Here is a 22,352-nt window from a genome sequence, read left to right on the forward strand (position 1 = left end):
CTGTAGCCAGAATTCCTTTCTTCTTGAGGCTCTGCAGCTCTGGGAGGTGGTGTTGGGTTCTTTCTTTTTATTTTTGAGTGGAAGATCTCTGTGAGTCTGGAAGATGAATAGGACTTGAYATCATTGTTTATGCTGTTTCTGCTCCTTAGTGCCTGTCCCAGATATTCCTGTGTCCTTGCTGGACCAAAAGGAGTTCCAGCCAGCCTGTGGGGCTCTTCCAGCCTCAATTTTTTTTAGGATTCTGGAAGTGTATGTAGACGAGCTGTGTGAGTTCTTTGTTCTCCAAGTCTTTGTCATCCCTCTAAGGCAACCCCAAACCTGCTGATAGCACTGATTTCATCTCCGTATTTTGTTGTCTTACCCAAGAAAAWGGTCTTCCAAGCAAAATAAAATGGTATTTTGTAAGAATATAGTTAAGGTACAACATGTCATTGCTGTCATCTGGAAAATCCCTTATTTTCTGTGTCCTGTGAGAGTTGATGTGGGAGTAACTTCTTTGGATAATTTTGGAAATTCCTGTTGTCATGGCCAATGCCAATAGAGTTGGTGGCAGGTTTGATTTTTATAAAGAGGGGGTGATGGATGCTCTTCCACCCACCTTATTAGGAAGTCCTGGGATCTCACAAGGCATTTCTAATGCTGCTCAGTTGGGTTTTAGGGCAATAAATTTAGTCTGTAAGTGTCTTTCTCTTCTGAGTCCCAGCGCTGGGATAATTGGTATCCAARTAATCCTGCACCAGGTATTAAAAACGGTTCTCTTGTTATCAGCTTACTCAAGGATTTTTGGGATTCTGCCTTATTTTTTATATGGGCTGGCAGAGCAATGCAGGTTTTCAATGATTTGTTAACACAGGCAACAAAGTTTGCAGTAATGAGTCACATCTTTGTTYCTGCTGCAGTCATTTAGGGGAAAAATGAGTAACTTAAATGAATTGTTTTGRGTAGCCTGAAAAATGAAGTTTGACAGTGTCAGATTGGCTGTGCTTTGTAAGGAAGGACCCAAAACTCGGACTTTTTGGAGGTCAAGTTGCTATAGAATTTCTGCAAGACATTTTTAATTTATTTTAAGTCACCTTTATGACAGTCTCTGTCATACTCAGCAGTCAGGGATGGACAAAGCCATGATGGATTTAGTGCTAATGAGTGGGGAGTTATCAGGAAACCCTGCAGACCTTTGTATTCCTTCTTCTGCATTTTATGTGGTGGAGGTTTGGAGAACAGAAATAAGGCTGGTGTCCCTTCCTTTGATGGATAGCCATGCAAGTGTGGCAGGTGACAGAATTTTGTGCCATCTCCAGCTAAAAATGGGCTCCTCTGACCACTGTGGATAATTTAACCTCAGGGAACTCAGTAGTTATGGCACAGTCCAGCATGCACATCTGTAATCTGGGAATTTCTAGGCAGGCAGTGAAGTGATTGGGATAGCTCAYCCTGTTTTTGATGGCATTCAGAGCTGGCAGCCTGCCTTTGCCTTGGCATGGGAGTGGAAATGGTCCCGTGAAGCTTTCAGRTTGACTGCACTCTCTCRGGGTTTGGGGAAAAGCTGGCATTCKGTTCTTGTCCAGTGTYAGCCAAAGACTTGAGAAGAATTCAGAGTGGAACGTTAGGATGGAAAAAAAAATCTGAGAATAGGGATAAGTTATGAGGCCATGGCATGTGCAGCTTACAGGAGAGACAGAAGGGAGATATAACTGTCTCAGTAAACACGGGGAGTCACCATAAAGGAGTCTGAGGCAAGTCATTTTCATCAATCAGGAACAGCAGAGCACGTAATGAAATGCCTAAGYGTGCACCAGGGAAAGTTTAGTTGAAATCCAAGGCAGGCTGCATTCCAGTCCCTTTTTCCCTTTTTCCATTAAGCAGGGGGAATGCTGGTGGGTGAGGGTTTCACTGTCACGGCTGAGTTACTGAAAGCTGGGCTTTTTGCCTCAGTCAGAGGATGCCATAAATAGTTGGATGTTTCTAGCTAATTCCTCCCTAGTGCAAGTGAGGAAATCGTCTGCACCAGAGAAATCAAACCCTCCCAGTGCCCCATTTTGAAAGGCAGAGGAAGAGKCTGTGGGGTGATTTTGGTGGGGCTCAGGAGCATAAGAGCATATCAAGCACCTGCATGTCAGCTGTAAAATATAGAATGGCCTGAGTGGGAAGGGACCCACAAGGACCATCCAGTCCAAATCCCAGCCCTGCACAGGGTACCCCAACAATCCCACYCTGGGAGTGTTGTCTAMATGCTCCTGGAGCTCTGGCAGCCTCAGGGCTGTGACCATTCCCTGGGGAGTGCCTGACCACCCTCTGGMGGAAGAACATTTTCCCAATATCCATCCTAAACCTCCCCTGACACAACATCAGGCCATTCCTTGCATCCTGTCACTGATCACTAAAATATCSCCTGGTCCAGGAGTGTGCCAGTGATGCTGGTATGGTGTGACAGTRCATGTGCTCCAGCTGCTTGTGAGCATGGCTGGGACAGGCTGGAATACACAGGAGCAGCTGTGCCATCCTCTGGTTTGGGATGGGTGCTTCCTGGGGCAGCCACCTGGTGAGAAAACAGCTGCCTTGCTTGTGTTTGAATCTGGTGACCTGAGCGTGGTTGATGCATGGGCTCTGCAGGGGAAGGTGTGGAGGATTTTATTGGGATTTCTATTTATTGCATCATTAGCAGCAGTGGAAAGCTTTGCTCTGTACCACCAGGCTCCTTTGGTTTATGAAGGGTGTGTAAATCCACCACCAAGCTCCTGCAGTGCAGCAGAGGCTGCTGAGGGATCCCTGCAAATGAAATCCCAGGAGTGCTATTTGGATTCATTACCTTGCCACAGTAGCATGTGGAAGTTTGTCTCAGAGTCCATGGATAGAAGGGATGAGCTGCTTAGCACAGATACTCTTGTGTGCTCAGCCAAGTTATCCAACAGCCAGGCAGGGTCAGAAGTTGGTGGGCAAGAATTTGGGGATGTCTGTGGGAAYGTGTTCTGCCTCCTCCTTCTGCTGGGTGAACAAACACTTCAGTCCTCTCGTTCTTCCTCCCCTTTCAGGCTCTGAATTCAGAGCTGTTSTGCCCCTCCACACATTGGTGGCTGTGCTTCAGCTGTGTTTGCTTCTGCTGTTGCACAAAGGATGTGGGAGCAAGWCCCTTTTCCCTGCTAGGCTGAATTAAACTCCTGCAAACTTATTTTTCCYGGGGAATTGAGCACCAAGGTCAAGCAGAAACAGCGTGAACTCTTAACAGGCAGTGAGGGAGCTGTATTTCTTGATAAAACTGTGTACAGCAGTTCCATGGAGACTTGGATATTAGTATTTTTCAGAGTAATGGCTTCACTCGGGCGCTYGCAGCTCCACTGTCGTGCATGATTTCCTGCAAGAGAGTTGGGAGTTTGTTGTGCTTCTGAACTTTCCTCTTAGGATGGAAAAACTTCTCTGTTCCTTGATGCCAGGAGCATTGTCAAGGGCAGGAATGGCAAGAACAGAGAGCAGACATAGGAGAATGTTGCTCAACTCTTCCCTCTCTCCCTCCCTTTAATTTATTCAGACCTGTCCTTTTTCCTTAGTGTTACTGATTCCTTTTCTTCAGGTTTCCTTCCTGTCATTCCCTCACCATGCAGAATTTCAAAACAGATCTCTTCAGAGCCTGCAGGAAGATGTTTTCATTCGTGGGGCTGAAGTTCAGGTGCAGCCATCTTTACATAACCCTTTTTTAATCACTCATTAAAGCAGAACTGATGGGAATGAATTTTTCCCCCTTGCAAGCAGCGGTGGCTTGCCAAGGTCAAGGAAATCTCCAGAGCTCCTCTCCAACATCAGGCCTGCTGGGATTGCACTGCTGCTGACAGATGGATGTTTTTAACCTGGCTGCTGCATATTCACTTAGGCAGAGGGGGAAAGTTTGAGCAGGGAAAGCGTTTGGAAGATTGGATTTTTCTCCTGTGAAAATAGCTCCTGTTTCTTCCATTTCTTTATTATTTAAGATAAAGAGAAGYGATGCTCTAGGCTGGGTATGACATTTCCTCCTGCCCATTTTCATTGCTCTCCTGCTGTTGGCAGCTCTGATCATCTTCAGAGCTGTGTCTTTGAGTGGGTTTTACCAAATAATGCAGTAATTACACCCAGGGGCTCTTCACAGGCTGTCCCGAGCAGGCTGAGCTTCATCTTCATCTTGCAAAACGCAGTCCTTTAGATCCATGTCCATAGAATTATGCCCCCCAAAAATAAGTATCTTAAAGCTCCAATCTTCCCAAACAAAAAGCCTGTAGCAACTTTTGCCTTTTTTTTTGGCAACAATTTGATGCCTGAGCAAACACTTCAGCTTACTCACAAATACGTTACATTTTTTTGGACGGACAAGGTTGCTGGGATTTAGGGAGATATATGGTGTTCTCCTCTTCCTTTTTCTTCCTGTCATAGTTGTATATGCAACTTGACAAGAGATCCTGGCAGCCTCCTTCTCCAGAACAGTAAACAGAGCCAGTGCTGCAGTAGTTTGCAGATAAATAATGTATTATGGCCTGTCAAATAAAGCTTTGAGCAAATACCACTTCAAGGGGTCATATATCGTGGATCTGATTATTACCCTACAAATCATTATTTCCCTGATCCTTTTGATTCCTTATTATGCACAGAGCAGCTCTTGGAACAGGTCACCTTTTCCAGCTACCCCTAAACCTGACAGAATTAGTATTAGCAATATTTCTGTTGTGGATGTTTTCTTAACCAGCAGAAAGGAGCTCAGAAATCATCCCTCACCACTTTTCTCTCCAGCCAAAAGTCCTTGAAGATGTATTTCTCTTTGCTATYTCAATTAGAAATGTGGCACGCACACGTTTATTTATTTAAGATCCTTGCTTTGAGATTGCAGAGAATCCATCATCTGTTTGATTGGTTTTTAGGGGAAACCTTCCTAGAAATTTAAGAGCCTGCTAAAATACAGCTGGGTATTTAGCTAATATGAATGTTTGAAGAGGAGAGGAAATATATCCTTTTGGCATTGCTTTAGGAAAAGTCTGAGCTGTGTTTTCATCCTGCTGGGTTGTGTTACTGCTGGGTGTTTCCCTCCTGCACCGATGGGTTTTGGTGGATCCCAAATGCAGATCCCTAATGTTGTTTGTGCCTTTGCCAAGTGAAGAACCTGCACGTTATTTTAACCATCTTCTTCTTCACCAAACACAAATTTCTTAATTAAATCTCCCCATTTCTTAAAATTCYATTCTCTGTCTAGAGAGGATTTTAGCACTGGAGTTTTAGGTAGAATTTTCCTCTATTAAAGCTATTGCTTAGGACAAATTTATTGAGGAGGAAGAAGAGAAACCTTCCCCTGACAAGTGTCTGATACCCAAACTTGGCCTTTTTCTGAGGCCATTGGAGCTGCTTCATTTCCCACCAGCAAGCCATGCTGCCAGAAGGAGAGATCAAAGGAAACCCATGTCTGCATTTAGGAAATTGCAGCAGGTTTTGTTTTTTTTTCTTTTCCCACCAGGGAAAAAACATTCCAGGATGTTTCTCATGGTGGTGTCTCTGAATTTGTTTGGGCTGGATGCTCCTCAGAACCTGGGATTTGATTTCCTGCAGGGGAAAGTGGATTGAGTTTAGTGGGAGGGAAAAACAGTGAAGCGATGAAGAAAAGAGATTTTGGGTCTGTTGTTTTATGATGGATCTTTGTATTGCCTTTCCATAAAGTTGTGCAATGAAGGAGATGTGGRAGCAGAGAAAATTGCTGATTTGTTCTCTGCTGTTCTTGTGCGAGGAAATGKTTCCTCAGCCCTGAAGGAAGGAGAGTGGGGTCATTTGTTTGAACAAAGCTGAGCATTTCAGCTTACAGAGGAGCAGRAATGTGCTCATCCTGTCAGACTGGGGAGTTTGGGACTATGTAACATGTATTTAACATGTTAGGGGTAATCCTTTCAATAGTAGAAAATCATTAAGTGCCCTGATGTGATCAAGGCTAGCTAAGCTGGTGCAGTGAAGGGCTTCTTCCCTTCCCATAGGGTTTCTTCCCCATCCCAAAATGGCCTGGGTTGGGAGGGATCTTAAAGCTCATCCCATTCCATCCCCTGCCATGGGCAGGGACACATCCCACTGTCCTAAAGTGCTCCAAACCCCATCCTGGCCTGGAACACTTCCAGGGGCAGCCACAGCTTCTCTGGGCACCCTGTGCCAGGGCCTGCCCACCCTCCCAGGGAACAATTCCTTCCCAATATCCCATCTAACCTCTCCTCTTTCAGTGTGAAGCCCTTCCCTCCTGTCCTGTCACTACAGTTCCTGAGGAGCTGTTCCATAAACGCCTTGGATTTCCTCTCACSTCACGTTGGCTTCTAATGAATTTCAAAACACAGCCTTTTATACTTCAGGCTAATTTCTCCATCCCCTCGGGTGTCCTGGCCTGCAGGAGGAACCCTGGCCAGCATTGTATCCCATTCTCCTCATCTGCTGCAGATGCAGAATCCACTGCTGGCACCAAGTGGCTGTGAGTGGAAGCTGCTCCAAGGGGTTGGACTCGCTGGCCGTTTGTCTGTGTGGATTTTGGGGATTTCTCTGTGTGGAGCTTGGGACAGAGTAGGACCCCCATCCTCTCTGTACCCCCTGTGGGGTGTTGGGAGCAGGAGCTGCTCCATCCCCCTCTGTGTGGTCCCAGCAATGCCGGATGAGCGACTGCTTTGGCCCTGCTTTTCCTTCCTTAAGATCCACCAGAGGGAAAAACACTGGCAGAGGATTTGTTGGCCTGTAATCAATGCCTGATGATTTKTSCCTTTCCTTTYTATRTACCCTTTTATGTRTTTTTATAACTTTTCAAACATTTTCTGTACCCTTTATATATTCCTTGTACCCTTAGCCTACATGCTTATAATTCTTGTAGCCTGGTATTCTAACTTAATTTCAAATTTCTACTGAGAAAAAAAAATTAAACATCCTCAGTAAGAGGTCAGTGTGCCCTGTGCTGTCTCAAATTTGAGGCTCYAACCTTGMTTGAAGCCTCTTCTCTAGAACATTTTGTGTAAACTGAGCTCTAGCYTCATCTAGAAGGAGATTCTTTAGAACAGGGGGACATTATTTCATTTGTTAAGTTTCTTATYWAAAAATTCTAGATAAATAYRCTAATTTGTAAAGTCTRTAAAACTTATATACATAATAATATRYGTTGTCCATCAAATTATGCACCTTAAWTTCTATTAAATACTGAAGTAAAACCCTTTTATCCYCTTAACCATGTCATAATTAAAACAAGGTAACATAATAAATCCCAGTGTGCTGTGCCCTGCATCCCCTTCTTGTAGGGTTTGKGGTTGTTTCCCCCACTACAAGTGACCAGAAGAATCACCTGTATGGTGTCATCCCATGCATGGAGGCAAAGGATCTGGATTACCTGTGAGAGGGCACAAGTTTTCCTGCTTTTTCAAATCCCCAGAGGATTTGAACACTTGTCACTGTTTGTAGGCTGTGTGTTGAGCACTGAGAGAAAAATCACTGTGAGCTTTGCACCCTCCTTCATTTCCAGAGCTGAGTTTGGTCAGAAGACATTCCAGAAAGCAGAGGAGCATGGATGTACCCCTGCTCCCAGGCAGGGAAGTGGGAAAGGGTAGCTGGGTTGTTTTTTTTTAAGCAGAAATCATTGAGTTTCCACTCAGAAATCCTTTGAAGCCAAGTTTCTTTCTGGATAAACACAATCTCTGACACACCAGAAAAAAAAAAAAAAAAAAAAACCAACAGGTTTTCCCTCCCTGAAATTTGTCTACATCATCTTTAAATAACATGCCCTGCTTATCTCTTCTGTTATTAATTTAAATGCATCCGACAGTAGCTTGGAGGAAAGTTTTGAACTTTCTTTGTCCCTTACTGTGATGTTGTTGCTTTTTCTCACTTCAGTGCTGAAAAAAATAAATTCTTTTATRGGAATTTGGGAACTGGATGTGGATCAGCTCTCACTTCCCAGCCCCTTTCTGGGCTCACCTTTGCAATRAACACTGCTGTACATGAGAGCAAAATTCTTGGGCATCTGAGAGTTCTGGTTTAATGTTACAGATAATTCATTTTAAAGTGAGATAAATAACAAGTAGCACAATAACAATTCAAACCATGAATTCCATGGTTTTCAGGCTTTTTAAATTTCTTGCTAATAGTTGTGTGGTGTATCAGCAGAAAAATTAAGATTAAAAGTATTTTCATTTTTCTCTTATGGTCTTTTTCTTTTTTTTTCCATCTGGTAGTGCAAAAGTGACCATTTTTTTTTTTTTTTTTTGGTTTTTTTTTTTTTTTTCCATCTGGTAGTGCAAAAGTGACCACAATCTGAAGGTCTGGTTCCTAAAAAACTGTAAGGAGCTGGTTCTTTATCTTCCCATCTGCAAGGTGTTGTGCTTGTGTGTGTTACCCCATAAAGCTACCTAGTGCCTGATCCTGAATGCAGGGCAGGGACAGAGGGATTGATGGGTTTGTAGACACCAACTTAAGATTTCCTAAGCGTAGTCACCACTCAGGAGGTTGATTTGAGATATTTGGACTCGTTTCCTAGCCTTTAATTAAAGGTGCTACCTGAAGCTCTGCTAAAACTCGGGGTATTTTAAGGCTATTGATAGAAAAAGGCCGGTGTGTGTCTTTGGGGATGAAATTAGGAATATTACAGCAGAAGAAAGTGTCAATGCTGCTTCAAAAGCAATTTTTTGTGTCCTGGGGCATTGTAAAACTTCTTAACATTCTTCAGGCATGGCAGAAACTACTACTTTGCTTTTTAATGAAGACCATTTCCTCCCAATGAGTTTTCCCTCTCCTTTCCCCAGCAAAGGAGAACAGGATGCACATTTTGCATCATGAGTGATCCCTAAAACCTGTATCAGATAACAGCAAAAACCACCATCTTTTCCCCAAAACTGTGTGGCCCACTCAGGTGAAAGCACAAGGGGCTGAGGAGCAGAATTTCTCCATTTGGGATTTGTTTCCTGCCAGTCTCACCCATGCAAATCCCTCCAGCCTTGGTGCTTCACTTATTAGGAATCACTGGGTGGGATTTTCTCAGTGGGAAAAGCAGCCAAAATCTGGTTGATATGGTAATAATTAAAAATTCATTAGCAATGAAGAGTGGCTGAGGCAGGAATGGTGAGCTCAGCAGGCAGCAGATGTCAGTCACTGGTACCACATTGTTCCCCACCAATTTAAAAATTAATTTTGTTGTTAAATGTCATATTCTGGCTCGTGATCAGCTGGAGTACCRGTCTGGTGTTTCCTGATAAATGTGCAGGGGTGTGATCTATCCTGAATGAGGGATCCTGAGTGCTGGGATCTGTGAAACTGGTGCAGTCTGATGCTGATGGTTGTGGGTTCATAAGATGGGGRAAAGGAAAGGATGAAATCTCCATTTTTCAGTGGACAGACACCTGGTGCTCCAGCCCTGCACCTGCCCAAGTTGGGCAATGGCTCTTTCCTCCTTCCCTGCAGTGAGAGCCAGAAGACAAAGTAYTGCAAGATTTAGGATTAGTGGGGAAAACCTTTCTGCCCAAGGGCTTTCTGGGAGTTCTGCAGAGGCCTCACAGCAGTTTTTGTCAGACTCAGGGACAGGAAYGGGCTGAGAACAAGGAGAACTTGGGGAAGGTGAAGTCTGGAGATAGCCATGAACCTTCCCTTGGTGGGACACTGGGGCAAGAGTAAAATGACACTTAGCTTTTGTAAGACTCTGGTTTATTCACCACTGTCCCTGCTTAGAGCAGCCATGGAACCACACATTAGCTCAGTCCTGTGACATAAAACTGGGAGGGCAACACACAAAAGCTTCTCCCAGGAGTTATCCAAGGAATTGCACATAGGGAAAATGCTGAGAGACTGGGGAAAGCAAGTGTTGGAGCATATCTGGATTTCTCCTTCACCAGCATTTCCTGCAGTGCTAATTTTTGATGGTACCTTTTTTATGCTCCATACTGTGGAACTTTTCTGCTGCTGCTCATTTTTCTGTCCCTGTTTTCTCCCCTGCAGTTCGAGCGGCACGACCCGGTGGACGGGCGGATCACGGAGCGGCAGTTCGGGAGCATGCTGCTGGCCTACAGCGGGGTGCAGTCCAAGAAGCTCACTGTCATGCTCAAACAGCTCAAGAAGCACTTCCAGGATGGAGAGGTCAGTGGTGTTCATGGAAAATTCAGGAAAATTTCTCAACCCCAGGCTGAGCTGAGAAAGGAGTAGGCAATCCCCATCTTCTCTGGAAAAGCGTCCACTCCGTGYTGAGCCCTGGGGGAGAGAGGGAAGAGCTGGGAGGGCAGTGGTCAGTGTCCAGTGCAGGCTSTAGGTTCCTTCCTGATGAAAATAGATGCTGTAATTTTAAAAATTCAATTTGCTGAATGGCACCCTGGCTCTGGAGCCAGAACAAACATTGAAGCCATGCTCCCAGCTCCTGGCTTGACCTTGGATTCATTAGCTGCTGAGACCAGGCAGTTTATTATTAGTTATTAACTTCTGGGAAAAATTACTCACAATTTAGAGAGGAGTAAGTTTGCAGATCCTCTGCTCATTAATTCAGCGAGAGACCTTGGATTAAGATATCCATGCCCCAAGGATGTGCTTTATCAGGTGAGGCAAGTGTGGGCTGAGAAATTCTTGAGCATTAGAATTTTACATCTGTTCCTGTAATGGATGTTCTTTTGTTAAGCTGGAATGTTCTTTTATTAACTAAGGTATAAACAAGCAATTCATCTAAGTGAGAGTGGATGGAAAGTCTTTGTCTGGCTGTTWTAGAGCTGCTTTCTTCTGACATCAGAGCTGGAGCTTATTTCTTAACTGCTTTAGGTGCCAAGTGTGTTATAAAACACAAGYTTTGACCAGGATCTGCTCCTTTTCTTGTTCCTTAATGGGACTCCTACATTAAGAGGAATCATTTGATTTCTCCAGGAAAAAGTGCATCAATGTAGTGTGTGTCTAACAGAAAATTAGGCCTTTTCACCTGGGAATCCAAGTTCAGCTCTGCTGTTAAAGTTTGTAAATTGTTGCTTCTTTTGCTGTGATTTTTGCTTTTATATATTTTATTATTTTTTGTTTATTACTATTTATGTTATTTCTGGGTTTTTTGGTGTATATATTACTGAACAGCAGCTGGAAGTGTGAGAAGAGAGGTAGAGGGATTTATTTTGGAAGGTTTCTTAGGGCAGATGTTTTCTTCCTTTCATGTGTAAGCCCCCAGCATCTGTGCCAGAGGAAGAACTTCTTGTTCTTTCCTTATCCCYCATCCCAAATCAGCCAGATTGTGTTTCTATTTACAGCCAGCCAGATTCAGAGCAAGTCTTGGTCTTCCTTTTCCAAGGACTTTCAAGGAGAGAAAATGGGCAATAGGAAAAAAAAAAAAAAAACCACCCTATATTTGCAAGGAACAGAATTGGTGGAAAATTYGTGATTCCTTACACTGGTGAGGCTGAAATACCCAGGAACTGTCCCAAACTCACCCAGCAAGGCTTTCCCGTGGAAACAGCTCTCACAGTTCCCTTGTGAGAGCTTTCTTAAGGAATCTTGTCTTCCTTGTCTGATGCAATTATCTTGGCTGCACAAGGCAACCGTGGCAGCCTCCAAAATTATAAAACTTGGGGTTTAATCCAGTCTTTTTTTTCAGTGCTGTTATGCTGCCTTCCCACTTTTGGGAGTGGTAAATTTTCTTGTATTAACTGCTAATCTGCTCTTTTATTTTTCTTGAGGCAAGATCCCATCTTAGCCTGGATAGGTGAACTTTGTCTCTTCAGCAGAGCTGCCACATTCTGTTTGGTTTAACATTGCTTATGATTGTCTTCCTCAAGTTGTACTTAAACAGCTGCTTTTCTCCTGCTAAAAAGGACCTGAATCATCAGTAATATTTACAACCAAGGTATCATTTTGGTTCATGTCCCCCTAATTGCYAAAAAGCCAAGCTGTCTCTTCAGAAATTTGTGATTTATATCACCTTCTACATGTGCTTTGSGTGCTGGCTGGGATATTTTCCTGTGGAGATGGCAGGGGGTGGCAGTGAGGTGAAATTCCTGGCTGGAGCTGGGTTCCCAGGTGAAAAGCCCTGATTTTTGCAGATGTTTGAGCTGTTGTGTCAGAAGAAGGTAAGTGCTTCTAGAGTCTCCCTGCTGATGTTTTGTGAGAATTCCTTGGGTGATGAAGGGCATTCAGGCTTATGAATCAACAGCTGGAGCTACAAGTGCCTTGCAAGAGGTTAGCATTCATCTGTTGACTTGTCTGAGGCTGTCCCAGTTCTCTGATTTTTGTTTTATTTAGGTAGCTGGAACAGAGTACATGCTGATGCCAGCTTCACCTATGGAATTCCTCAAGAAAATATTACRTTTCATAATATTGATGACATTCTTGCTACAGACACTCAGTGGTTGTGTCCACATGAAAGCCAGGATTTGTAAGATACATGTGTATCACTGCTTTTGCTTTTTTGGTGAAAGGACTGCAAAAGCCAGGCTGCATGGGGCTTGGAGCAACCTGGGATAATGGAAGGTGTCTCTGTCTGTGACAGGGCATGAAATGGGATGGGCTCTGAGGTCCCTTCCCACCCAAAGCATCCAGGATTCCAAACAAGGGGCCGTTTTGCATGGACAGCAGCACTGCTTGGCCTTGGCATCTRTGATTTCATGAATTCCAGGAAAATGCAAAGTTTATGGCTCTTTTCTCAGAACACTACAAACCTCAGGTGTCCCACACAGAGCAGGCAGGTCACAGCACAGTGTCTTCTGCTGGCCTGGAAGTGGCCACACACCTTGTGYTTCCTCCAGGCTTTCCACACTTTCAGTGCCCTGCTCCCAGGCAGGGAGGCATCGTGATAATTGATGCTTTCTCCTGTACAACCATTGTACAAAACAGAGGCATCTTTGCAGTGCTTCTTGCAGAGGTACCTGATTTATTGGATTTTTTTTTTTTCCTAGGACAGTATTTAATTTAATTCTGCCGTACATCCTAGTGTTCCTTTCAGGAAGAGGATCAGGCAAACGTTCAAGGAAAGCTCCCTGCACTGTCACCAGGGATTTCTCTCTTCAGCTCTGTTGTCCACGTGTGCTCTCCCATTTTGCCATCTCATCCTTTTTGGCCCAGATCCACCAGTCCAGGGCTGACAGAGCTGCTGTTGCACATGTCAGTGCACACGTAGATCATCAGTGCAGTGCCACATGCTCACTCACAGCAAAGACAGGAAGAAGCTGCAAATGTCTGTATGGAAAGACCTTTAAAATGTGTGTTTTCTTTCAAAAGATTGGTGGTTTCATCCATGATTAGAAGTTGTTTGAGCAGGGTTACAGCAGATTGTGTAAATTGATATTTGRCAGTAGCTGCTGAATGCATCCAGACCATGGAACTGTGCTGTGTTCTACAGTTAGGACTTTTAATATCTTGCTCTATTAATCTGTTGTGCCAGGCAGGATAGGAGGGGCCTGAGCCTGAACTSCCCTTGACAAGCTGATTTATGTTTCCCAGAGAGAGAGTCTGAGTGGTTCTAACTGTGGGGATGATTCAGCTCCTCCCTTGGCTCCACGCCGTGGCTCTGCTGGAGGAGCTGGAGGCTCCAGCTCCTGTCCCAGCACTGCTGTGCTTGTGCTGCAGCTGAACAGGGTGCTAAAAGCAGSTGTGGTGGAACCAGGAGGGGATCCCAGAGCTGTGCTCATCAGCTGTTCCTCTCCAGAGGATCTCAGGGTGTTTTTCCATGACTGTCCCAGAGAGTGGCTGTCAGCACTCACTGAGCACACACTCACTTGGCCCAGAGAAGTGGAGCTCACAGGGATCCTGCCTCCAGCAGCAAAGCAGACTGGGACACTGCTGTGGGCTGCAGTGTCACCTTCTGCCACGCTGGGTAAGGCATGGATGTCCCCAGGGATCCCTGAATCTCTTGGGAGACACGTTACAGACTGGTTCATATTGTCAATGCAAGTGTGCAGGCTTCAAAAAAAATTGTAAATGGGTTTGTTTGCAGTGGTCTCCTGCATGCCAACCTCAGGCTCGTGGGGTGTCCATTCCCCTGGAAATGGTTTTCAGTCCCTTCCCATTGCAGGACTGAGGGAAGCAGAGGTGGGGAACAAAAGTGACAGTCACAACTCACATCCTCAATACCAAGGTTGTGTTTCTGGAGTGTGCAGATGAATTCCTTTCTGGCCACAGCTTTGGGCCAATGAGTCACTTTGTCATCTCCAGGCAGTGTCCATGATTTCCTTTTCCCATCACCACAGGATGTCTTTTCTCTGTCCTAGGGGCTGACATTTGAGGAGGTGGAGAACTTTTTCACTTTCCTGAAGAATATAAATGACGTGGACACAGCTTTGAGCTTCTACCACATGGCTGGAGCTTCTCTTGATAAAGGTATTAAAAGCTGTGGGATGTTCAAGCACTGAAAGCCTGAGGGAGCACAGCTCATGTGKTGTCTTTGGAGTTGGGAAGATGTCAAACAAGCCCAGGCTGACATGTCAGAAATGTACCCAAATCGCAGTTCCTCCCTGTAATGAGGTGCTTAGCTTGCTRCATCCATGGATAAAGAAGGATTGCAGGTTTTACAGTTTTACACTCCCCCAGTTTTAGATACAGGGAGGAAAGAGGCTGGCACATGTAGCCTGAATGGATGAGGAAGCAGTGATTTCACAGTGGTACCTTCAGCAGGACCATTCWGCTGTGTGCACAGGCAAGGTGACCTCGTGACCGTGTCACAGGCTCTGATTYCACATCCCAGGGACACCAGAAGTGTTTCTTCTTCATCCCCATCTTTCTCACATGACCTTTGTTTTTTTCCTTATGCAAAGGGCTTCAAAAATGAGTGTAAATAAATTTTTGCAGACTTACCTTGTGTGGTGTCTCTGATCCCCACGGCAGAGTCCAGAACCTGCAGCAGGAGCTGGTGGTAGGAACTGCTCAACCCTTGTTTTGTTTCAGCTTTGCTCAAAAAACAGAGGCTTTGCCCAGAAATAAGAGCTGKATGGCCAGATCCTGCATTTCTCATTGGAAATCCAGCAGTGGCAAATACCTTTGGAGCTCCTGGGACCACTGGAGGGAAAGGGGGGGAGCACTGGAACCCCACAGAGGTCCCAGACTGAGCATTAAAGTCTGTCCAGGGACTCTCTTTCAGATAACTCACAGTCCAGAGGAGGGGACTGAATAAACCTCAAGAGCTACTGTTTCCTGGGAACCTTGGTAATAATGTGGTTTATTGATCAGACCAATCCATATCCTTCTTCTCATCATGTTTCTTTTCTGAGCTGGTCTTCATCAGGTGTGTTCTCAGATCTGACACACAGATGTAAAAAAAACCAAAAGAAAAAAGGCACCCCCCCCCCCCCCAAAATATATTTCAGACCAAAGTCCAGCTCTGTAAGCAGCATCTGTTACAAGTGTGGGCTTTGCTCTTCTAGATTTTTTAAGAGGGGTTGGTGTTTTTTTTCGTTTCTTTTAAGCACTCAGACAGAATATAAAAAAAAGATGGCAAACCCATTAAAAGATTTCTAGGCTAAGTGGAAACTCTTGTCTACTACTAAGTTAAAGCTGATGTATTTAGGCAGCTGCAAAATTCAACATTTCGGAAGTCAGCTATTCCAACTGCTGCTGTTGTGGGAATATTAAGGCATTAATAGGTTTTGGGGCAGTGGAATTACAGAGGGGAACAAATGTGTCACATCTCTTGTATGTGTCAGCAGCCCTTCTCATCTTAAATTTTTTTTGGGGGGGAAAACATCTGTACTCTTTGGTTTAGATTATCATTACCTTAAGACTTAAAAATACCTGATAGGATTTTCTTTCATTTAAACTAAATTCCCAAGTCTGGGTGTGCTGCTGCTGCTCTGAGCCCTTTCTGCAGCATCCCAGAGGAGGTAATAGCCCAGCAAATCTGATGTACTCAGTGCCTAGAGGAAATTAGYAATTGTCCTGTCGTGGAATATGCAWTTTTGGAGAATTTAGGTCTGTGTGTAGTTGGTAAATCAGTGTGATTGCTGTTTAATTATGTTCCATTAATGAGCACRTGCAGCCACTGAGCTGGGAGTGTTTGGCTGGGTAAGGGAACCTTCCTTGGGCAGGAGTAARGTTTAAATCAAATAAACCATAAATGGGGTAAGCCCTCCCAAAAGTCAAGGTTTCACAAGGTTGCTTGTTACAAACTAACAAATGCAAAAATTGCTCCTGGGACAGGAACTAGGAAGTGGTTAGTTTGTGTAATAATTTGCTGCTAACAATGCAGCAAAGATGATTATAATTTTAGAAAAGCTGTTTAAAATTTCAGAGGGGAAAAAATTGGCTGGTACCAAACAGCCAGAGCTTGACAGCCTGTTTTCTGTGCTCAATTAAAGTMGCTTCTTCTTCTAAAAAGGATCATAAACCAGTGTTTTAATGACCCATTTAAAAACACCCAGATTATTTGTTAGCCCATCTTTCATTTTCCCAGCACCATAATAGCTGTCATTGTCTTAAATCACAAGCATTCMTTAGAAAACTTCTCCAGCCTGGGCTCCCAGCTGGCAGCAGGACAGGAGCTGAATTTGGTGCTTATTTCCCTTTCAGGAGGGTGTGAATTGGACTTTGTTGTTTGAGGCAGGGCATGGATGGGCCAAAGCACGGTGAGACAAAGCTGAGATGGGCCAAAGCTGAGCCCACTGCTGATCTGTGCCTTGGAGCAGGGCTGGAGCTCCGGAGAGGCTCATGGAAAACCATTTTATTTGAATGATGCTGCTTGAAACGGCTGCAGAGTTGACAGGGAATTGGGAAGGAGGCAGAGTGAGCTTGGAGCACAGTCAGGGAATTGCTGCTTGCTTTACTGTGCCTTGGAGAGGGATRGAAGAAGTCAGTCCCCCTGGAAGCACAGCTCACATTGCTCCTCTGGAATAACAGCAGTGCTGATAGTTGGGAGGGGAGGACCCTCTGGAGACCCTCATTTCTAACAGGATCCCCTCCAGCCACTTGCCCTGGGCCACCTGCAGTCAGGTTTGGGTATCTCCAAGGAATCCCCTTTCTCTCCATATTTATGACTGTGGATATTGCACAGACAGGGGGTTGGCTCTGCCTTTGGGCCAGGAGCTCTGCCTTTTTCTCCATGATCTCCCTTACTTTCTGCCATGCTCCCTTTGATGTCCAAACAGCTTCTCCTCAGCTGTGGGGCTGCAGCCTCACATTTTGAGGAGACAAATTAAAATGCTCTCTGCCCACAGGATTGCACGAGGCTTAGCCATCTCTTTCCTGGATGGATGTCCTGGCATGTACTCCTGCAAATGATTTGTAAAAAGTTAAATAGATTTTGGTAGTTRYACTGTCAGCRATAGCATCCAGCATTTCCAACTGGGAGCCCTGAAATGAAACGTGTGCATCAATGTGAGACTGATTTCTGGGAGCCCAAACCACACATGTCCTGCCTTTCCAGCCTGGAATGGCCCMGGGCATGAAGCTCTGCTCCCATCACCCCGAGTGCCATTTGGAAAAGAAAGGCAGGAACCCAGCTGTCCATTGTTTTGGCCAAAAGTGTGATTAATCTCAAGTTGGAGGGGAAAAGTGAAGTTTGCCATCTGGCGAGGCCCCGTTTGCAGGCACTCAGAGAGGCATTGCTCACGGTGCAGTTCTGGGAATCAGAGTGGAAAAAAGGAGAACTGTGTCAGACACTAAACTTGCATGAAATAACTCAGATGGCTCATTAAAAGAACCAGTGGGAGACACCAATTCATGAAATGTTAGAAGCTTTTCAAGATAAAAGTGTGGAACTCATTTTCAGTGCTATGAAATCCCGGAAAATTTCTGTCCCAGAACCCCAAATCTGGACATGCTTTATTTTAGGAGATATTCCCCAGATGGCACCTATTTCATTTTGTGAAATGGTAAAGAAATTACTCCAGCAGCTTTACTTCAATTTGATTTGCTTCCCTGAGCTACCCTGTGCTCTGGAGCATGTGTGTGGAAGTGGAAAGCAGAGGCCCTTGCCCTCTTCCTTATGAAAAAAAAAACAGCTCAGCCCTAACCGAGCTCAGCACAGTCACACAACCCCTGTGAAGTCATTCTGACACCATGCAAGAATGATGGGATGGAGCTGACACACGGGGAATTGGATTAGTAAGAGAGGAAACAGGAACTGGTGGCCATGAGTGTGAGTTCCAGCTGGGAAAACTGCAGCTGTGAAAAATAAATAGGAGGGGAAGAATCTCGAGAAAAAATAAGAGGGGAGGGATCTCGAGACTCCCCCTAGGGATGGAAGGAGGAGGRGGTGAAATCTCAGCAGAAAAACATRACTKTAATTAAAGGAATTAGSACAAGGGGCAGTGGTTTTATACTGAAAAGGCAGATGTAGATTTGSTGTTAGGGAGAAATTCTTYMCTGTGAGGGTGAGGAGCCCCTGGCACTATTTGCCCAGAGAAGCTGTGGCTGCCYGTCMCTGGAAGTGTCCAAGGTCAGGCTGGWCAGGGCTTRGARCACCCTGGGACARTGAAAGGTGTCCCACAGGATGAGCTTTAAGGCCCCTTCCAACCCAACCATTCTGTATTTCTGTGATCTAGGAAATAATTCTAAATTTTTTACATGTAATGCTACAGCAAATAACTTCAGTAGCGGGGGAGGATGGCGTCAAGGTGAAGCACCTTGAGACAAGTTTCACATTTACAGCAAGTTAARTGAAATTTGGTGTTGCTCTCTGAAGAAATATGGAGTAATAACTGCTGTCAGGAGCTACATTGCTCATGGAGGAAAGGGACTTCACTCAAAAAAAAAAATTGTGGGGGAAAAACAGGATCCTACTTGAGATTATATGTATTATATATATATAGAATGTGTAATTTCAGTTTTCTCCTGTATTATTTAGTAAAAGAAGGGGTTTTGTAGGGGAAAAGAACCTGATGGTGGCTGTGAATTCCTCTYGGAAAAMCCCAAATTTCATTCAGGGGAGCAGAAATGGGGTGGAAGGTACCAATAATGTAAACATATGTTTAAAATAAAATCCTATTAGAAATATTTTATGCAGTTTGTAATTAATCCAGTCACAGTATATTTTGGATTTTTTTTTCATTTCTGACACACATAACTCTTCAAAATTCCTGAAGGACCAGGGGTGCAGAAACCCCTGAGGATGCTATGGAGGAAAGCAGAGGCTCTTTTTGTTTTCAGTCTGGTTTTGTGATGCACCACTTCCCCCATCTCCMTTGCTCCACAGCTAAAATTGATCCCAGTTGCTGTGGATGGCATTTCCTCGGGTCAGGCTTTGTWGAGGAGCAATTTAAATACTCTTACACCACCCAAGTGAGAGCTTTTTTCCCCATTTTGGCAGCAAAATCAACTGCCAAATTGATAGCTTCATGAATTGCCTTTTTCTAAAGGTGGGAATAAAACTCCTGCTYGCTTCTCTGCTGCCCATCTGGGGAGAAGAGGGAAATAATTCCTTCCAACTCTTTATTTTATTGCAAGGTAACCAGGCCTGGATGGATGGGTTCGTTCTGCAATTAGGAAAAGCAGTTTTTGTAATTCCCAGATTTCTGGGATAGTTGCTTGATAAGAGTATCATCTTTGGAACGCTGTCAGAAGGAGCTGCTTTGTTGATCAAGCTTGGAAGACACAAAGGTGGTTTTTCAAGGGAGGAGGGAAGTCTCCTGCTGCAGCTGGCACGTGGTAACCCCTCAGTGACCCTGTGCCCTCCCTGTGTTGCAGTGACCATGCAGCAAGTGGCCAGGACRGTGGCCAAGGTGGAGCTCTCGGACCACGTGTGCGATGTGGTGTTCGCGCTCTTCGACTGCGACGGTGAGTGACCGCCCCGAGCTCAGCCAGCCTGGGAGAGAGCCCAGGGAAAGAAATACAGGCAAAAAGGACACTTCTTGCCATTGCTCTTTGTCCATGGRTCTGTGGTGATGCTCCTGCCCTTTTGGGACCGGTACCCTTCTTGGGAGAAGTGSATCTCAGCGTGTTTGGGGTACACACTTTTTCTCCCCACAGAAATTCCATTTGTTTAACAAAATGAGCTGTTGTGCTCCAGTGCTAGAAAGGAGCCGGTCTGGGGCTTTATCTCCAAAGTCCTGGGCAAATATCAGCTGAATTTGTAATAAATTAATGGCAGCTCTGTGCCCTGCTGTGCCCCGTAGCTCTGCAGAGGATGCGAGCACTCCGGGGTMGTTGTTGCTGCACTGAAGTGCTCCCAGGCTCATTTAGTGGGAATTACTGAAGTCTTTGCCACCAGGGGATGATAGAAGCAATTCCAGCTTGGAAAGTAAGAAATTCTGCATTTACCCAAAACTGCCAAGCCAAAATCAGAGTCCTGGCTGGCACTCTGCTTCTCCAGCACTGTCACCAGCATCTGGCAGCTCTGAGTGGCAGCAGTGGCATGAAAATATCAACATTAAAAATTTTATTTCATTACTTTATTCTTTGTTGTCCCTCTCTGTTTCAGCCCCATCTGCTCCTTTGCACCTTTCTAAGTCACATCTCTTGTTTTATTTTCCTCTGGGCTTCAATAGCATTATTCTGATGCAATCTTCAAGCTAAATGATTAGACTGGAGATCAGAGTRAGCTGAAGTGCATCCAAATATTCCCTATTTGCCTTCTCTCAGAGGACAATCTGCTAAATATTTTGATAACAAACCTTTTGGGGGAAAGGCTGTGGTTGCCACAGGAGTGCCCCCAAGGAAGAAATCAAGTACCAAAGCAGGCACAGACCTCTTTTTTTATAATTATTTTGGTGTTTYCACTCCATCACTGTTTACAGACATTAAAAACCTGCAGCACAAGAGGAATTTTACTCACCTCGTGACAGTTTGCTGGAATTTCACTGCCCAATGGGAGCATTCTCCATAACCTCATTCACCAGATCAGCAAACCTTTCCTTCTACTCCGTTAAGAARAAACTGTGCACCCATAATTTCCAAAATCACTTAAAGCAGTGTTTCCTGTGAGAAAGACAGACATTTGATTTGCATTTTCTTTTCTACCTCCTGCAAGTATCCATAGGGTTGGGATTTAAACTCTGGAAACTTTAATTCAAATGCAGAATTTAATTTAAAACTGATTTAAACACGGCTTGGGAGGTATTTTGGGAGGTGGGAGCCAAATGTGATTTCAGTCCGTGCAGCAAAGGACACTCATGGCTGCTGCTCGTTAAATTTACAATTTCAGGGAGGCTGGCGATGAGTCTCTGATTATTTTTCCTCCTTYTCACAGGGAACGGGGAGCTGAGCAACAAGGAGTTTGTTGCCATCATGAAGCAGCGGCTGATGAGAGGCCTGGAGAAGCCCAAGGACATGGGCTTCACACGGCTCATGAGAGCCATGTGGAAATGTGCCCAGGAGACAGCGTGGGACTTCACAGCTCCCAAGCAGCAGTAGCAGGGTCAGCAAGGAGCACCCCCRTTCCCTGGATCAGCCCTGGGCACCAGCAGGGTGGCACCAGGCTCTGGAGAGCCCAGGCTGGCTGTGACAGGAGGGTTTTGTAAATCCCACTTAGAAATCCAAGCCTGTTTGTATTTGCTTGCTGCTGGCTCCTTAATATTCCTCTCTCTCAGGAACAAGGAAAGGACTTTGCTGCCACCACCAGCGTGGTGTGAAGTGCCCTGCTTGAGAGCTGATCCCAAAATCACCTTTATTTAATGCTCTGAAAAAATGGCACGGGGGTTATTTTCCTCCTCAGACTGCCCCTCGGAAAAGCTGTGCAATTCCTGGATTTCCTGGAGACCAGGCCAGGATTTCAGCTGGGGAAAAGCTCCGTGCTGCACCTGCACAAGGGCAGAGGTGCTGCCTCAGGGGAAGAGCAGCTGTAAGTAGTGGAGCACTTGGCTCTGCTGCCCTTTCCTTGCACAAGCATCCTGCTGCAGGAGCTCCCTAATGAATTKCCTCAATGGAGAGCCCTCTCTGTGGGGAATTGTGTCGGGAAGGGGCTGACAGGCGTCATTTGCCGGGTGCTGTTCTCTGTAAAATACCATGTAAAGATGTTGCTCACAACAACCCAGCTCTGTCTCCATCTCTCCACATTTCCACCCAAGGYTGGGGCTGAGGTACTGAAGGTGGGGTGTTTTGGAGGGGGGAGTAAAAAAGCCCTGTGACTTTCCAGAGCAGGAAAGACAAAGGGGATAAATCACTCCTAGAATATTTTCCTTCCCCAGCACAAGAAGGACCTGGAGCTGCTAGGATGGTCAGAGGGATGGAGCAGCTCTGCTGGGAGGGAAGGCTGGGAGAGCTGGGATTGTTCAGCCTGGACAGGAGAAGCTCCAGAGTGACCCAATTGTGTTCTTCCAGKGCCTGAAGGAGCTACAAGAAACATTAAGAGGGCCTATTTAGAAGGGTGACAGGACACAGGGAATGGSKTCCCACTGCCAGAGGGCAGGGMYRGATGGGATATTGGSAAGGRATTSYTCCCTGKSAGGGTGGGCAGGCCCTGGCACAGGGTGCCCAGAGAAGCTGTGGCTGCCCCTGGATCCCTGGCAGTGCCCAAGGCCAGGCTGGAC

The 22,352-nt window shown here is 45.3% G+C and overlaps 1 protein-coding gene across 2 annotated transcripts in view; it reads left to right on the forward strand.

Annotated features, from left to right (window-relative positions):
- The window catches only part of MICU1 (mitochondrial calcium uptake 1), an 82,262-nt gene extending 60,410 nt beyond the window's left edge, over positions 1–21,852 (forward strand). For both annotated transcript variants that reach the window (XM_057381091.1, XM_057381092.1), the window contains 4 exons: positions 9,943–10,080; positions 14,169–14,277; positions 19,573–19,662; positions 21,074–21,852. In XM_057381091.1, coding sequence (XP_057237074.1) covers positions 9,943–10,080; positions 14,169–14,277; positions 19,573–19,662; positions 21,074–21,237 — 501 coding nt within the window. In that variant the 3' untranslated portion in view covers positions 21,238–21,852. The remainder of the gene's footprint in view (positions 1–9,942; positions 10,081–14,168; positions 14,278–19,572; positions 19,663–21,073) is intronic.
- The last annotated feature ends 500 nt before the right edge of the window (positions 21,853–22,352 follow it).

This window comes from Malurus melanocephalus, unplaced genomic scaffold, assembly GCF_030028575.1.
Source record: "Malurus melanocephalus ecotype Western Australia unplaced genomic scaffold, MMel_1.1 scaffold_491, whole genome shotgun sequence".
Lineage (NCBI taxonomy): Eukaryota > Metazoa > Chordata > Aves > Passeriformes > Maluridae > Malurus > Malurus melanocephalus.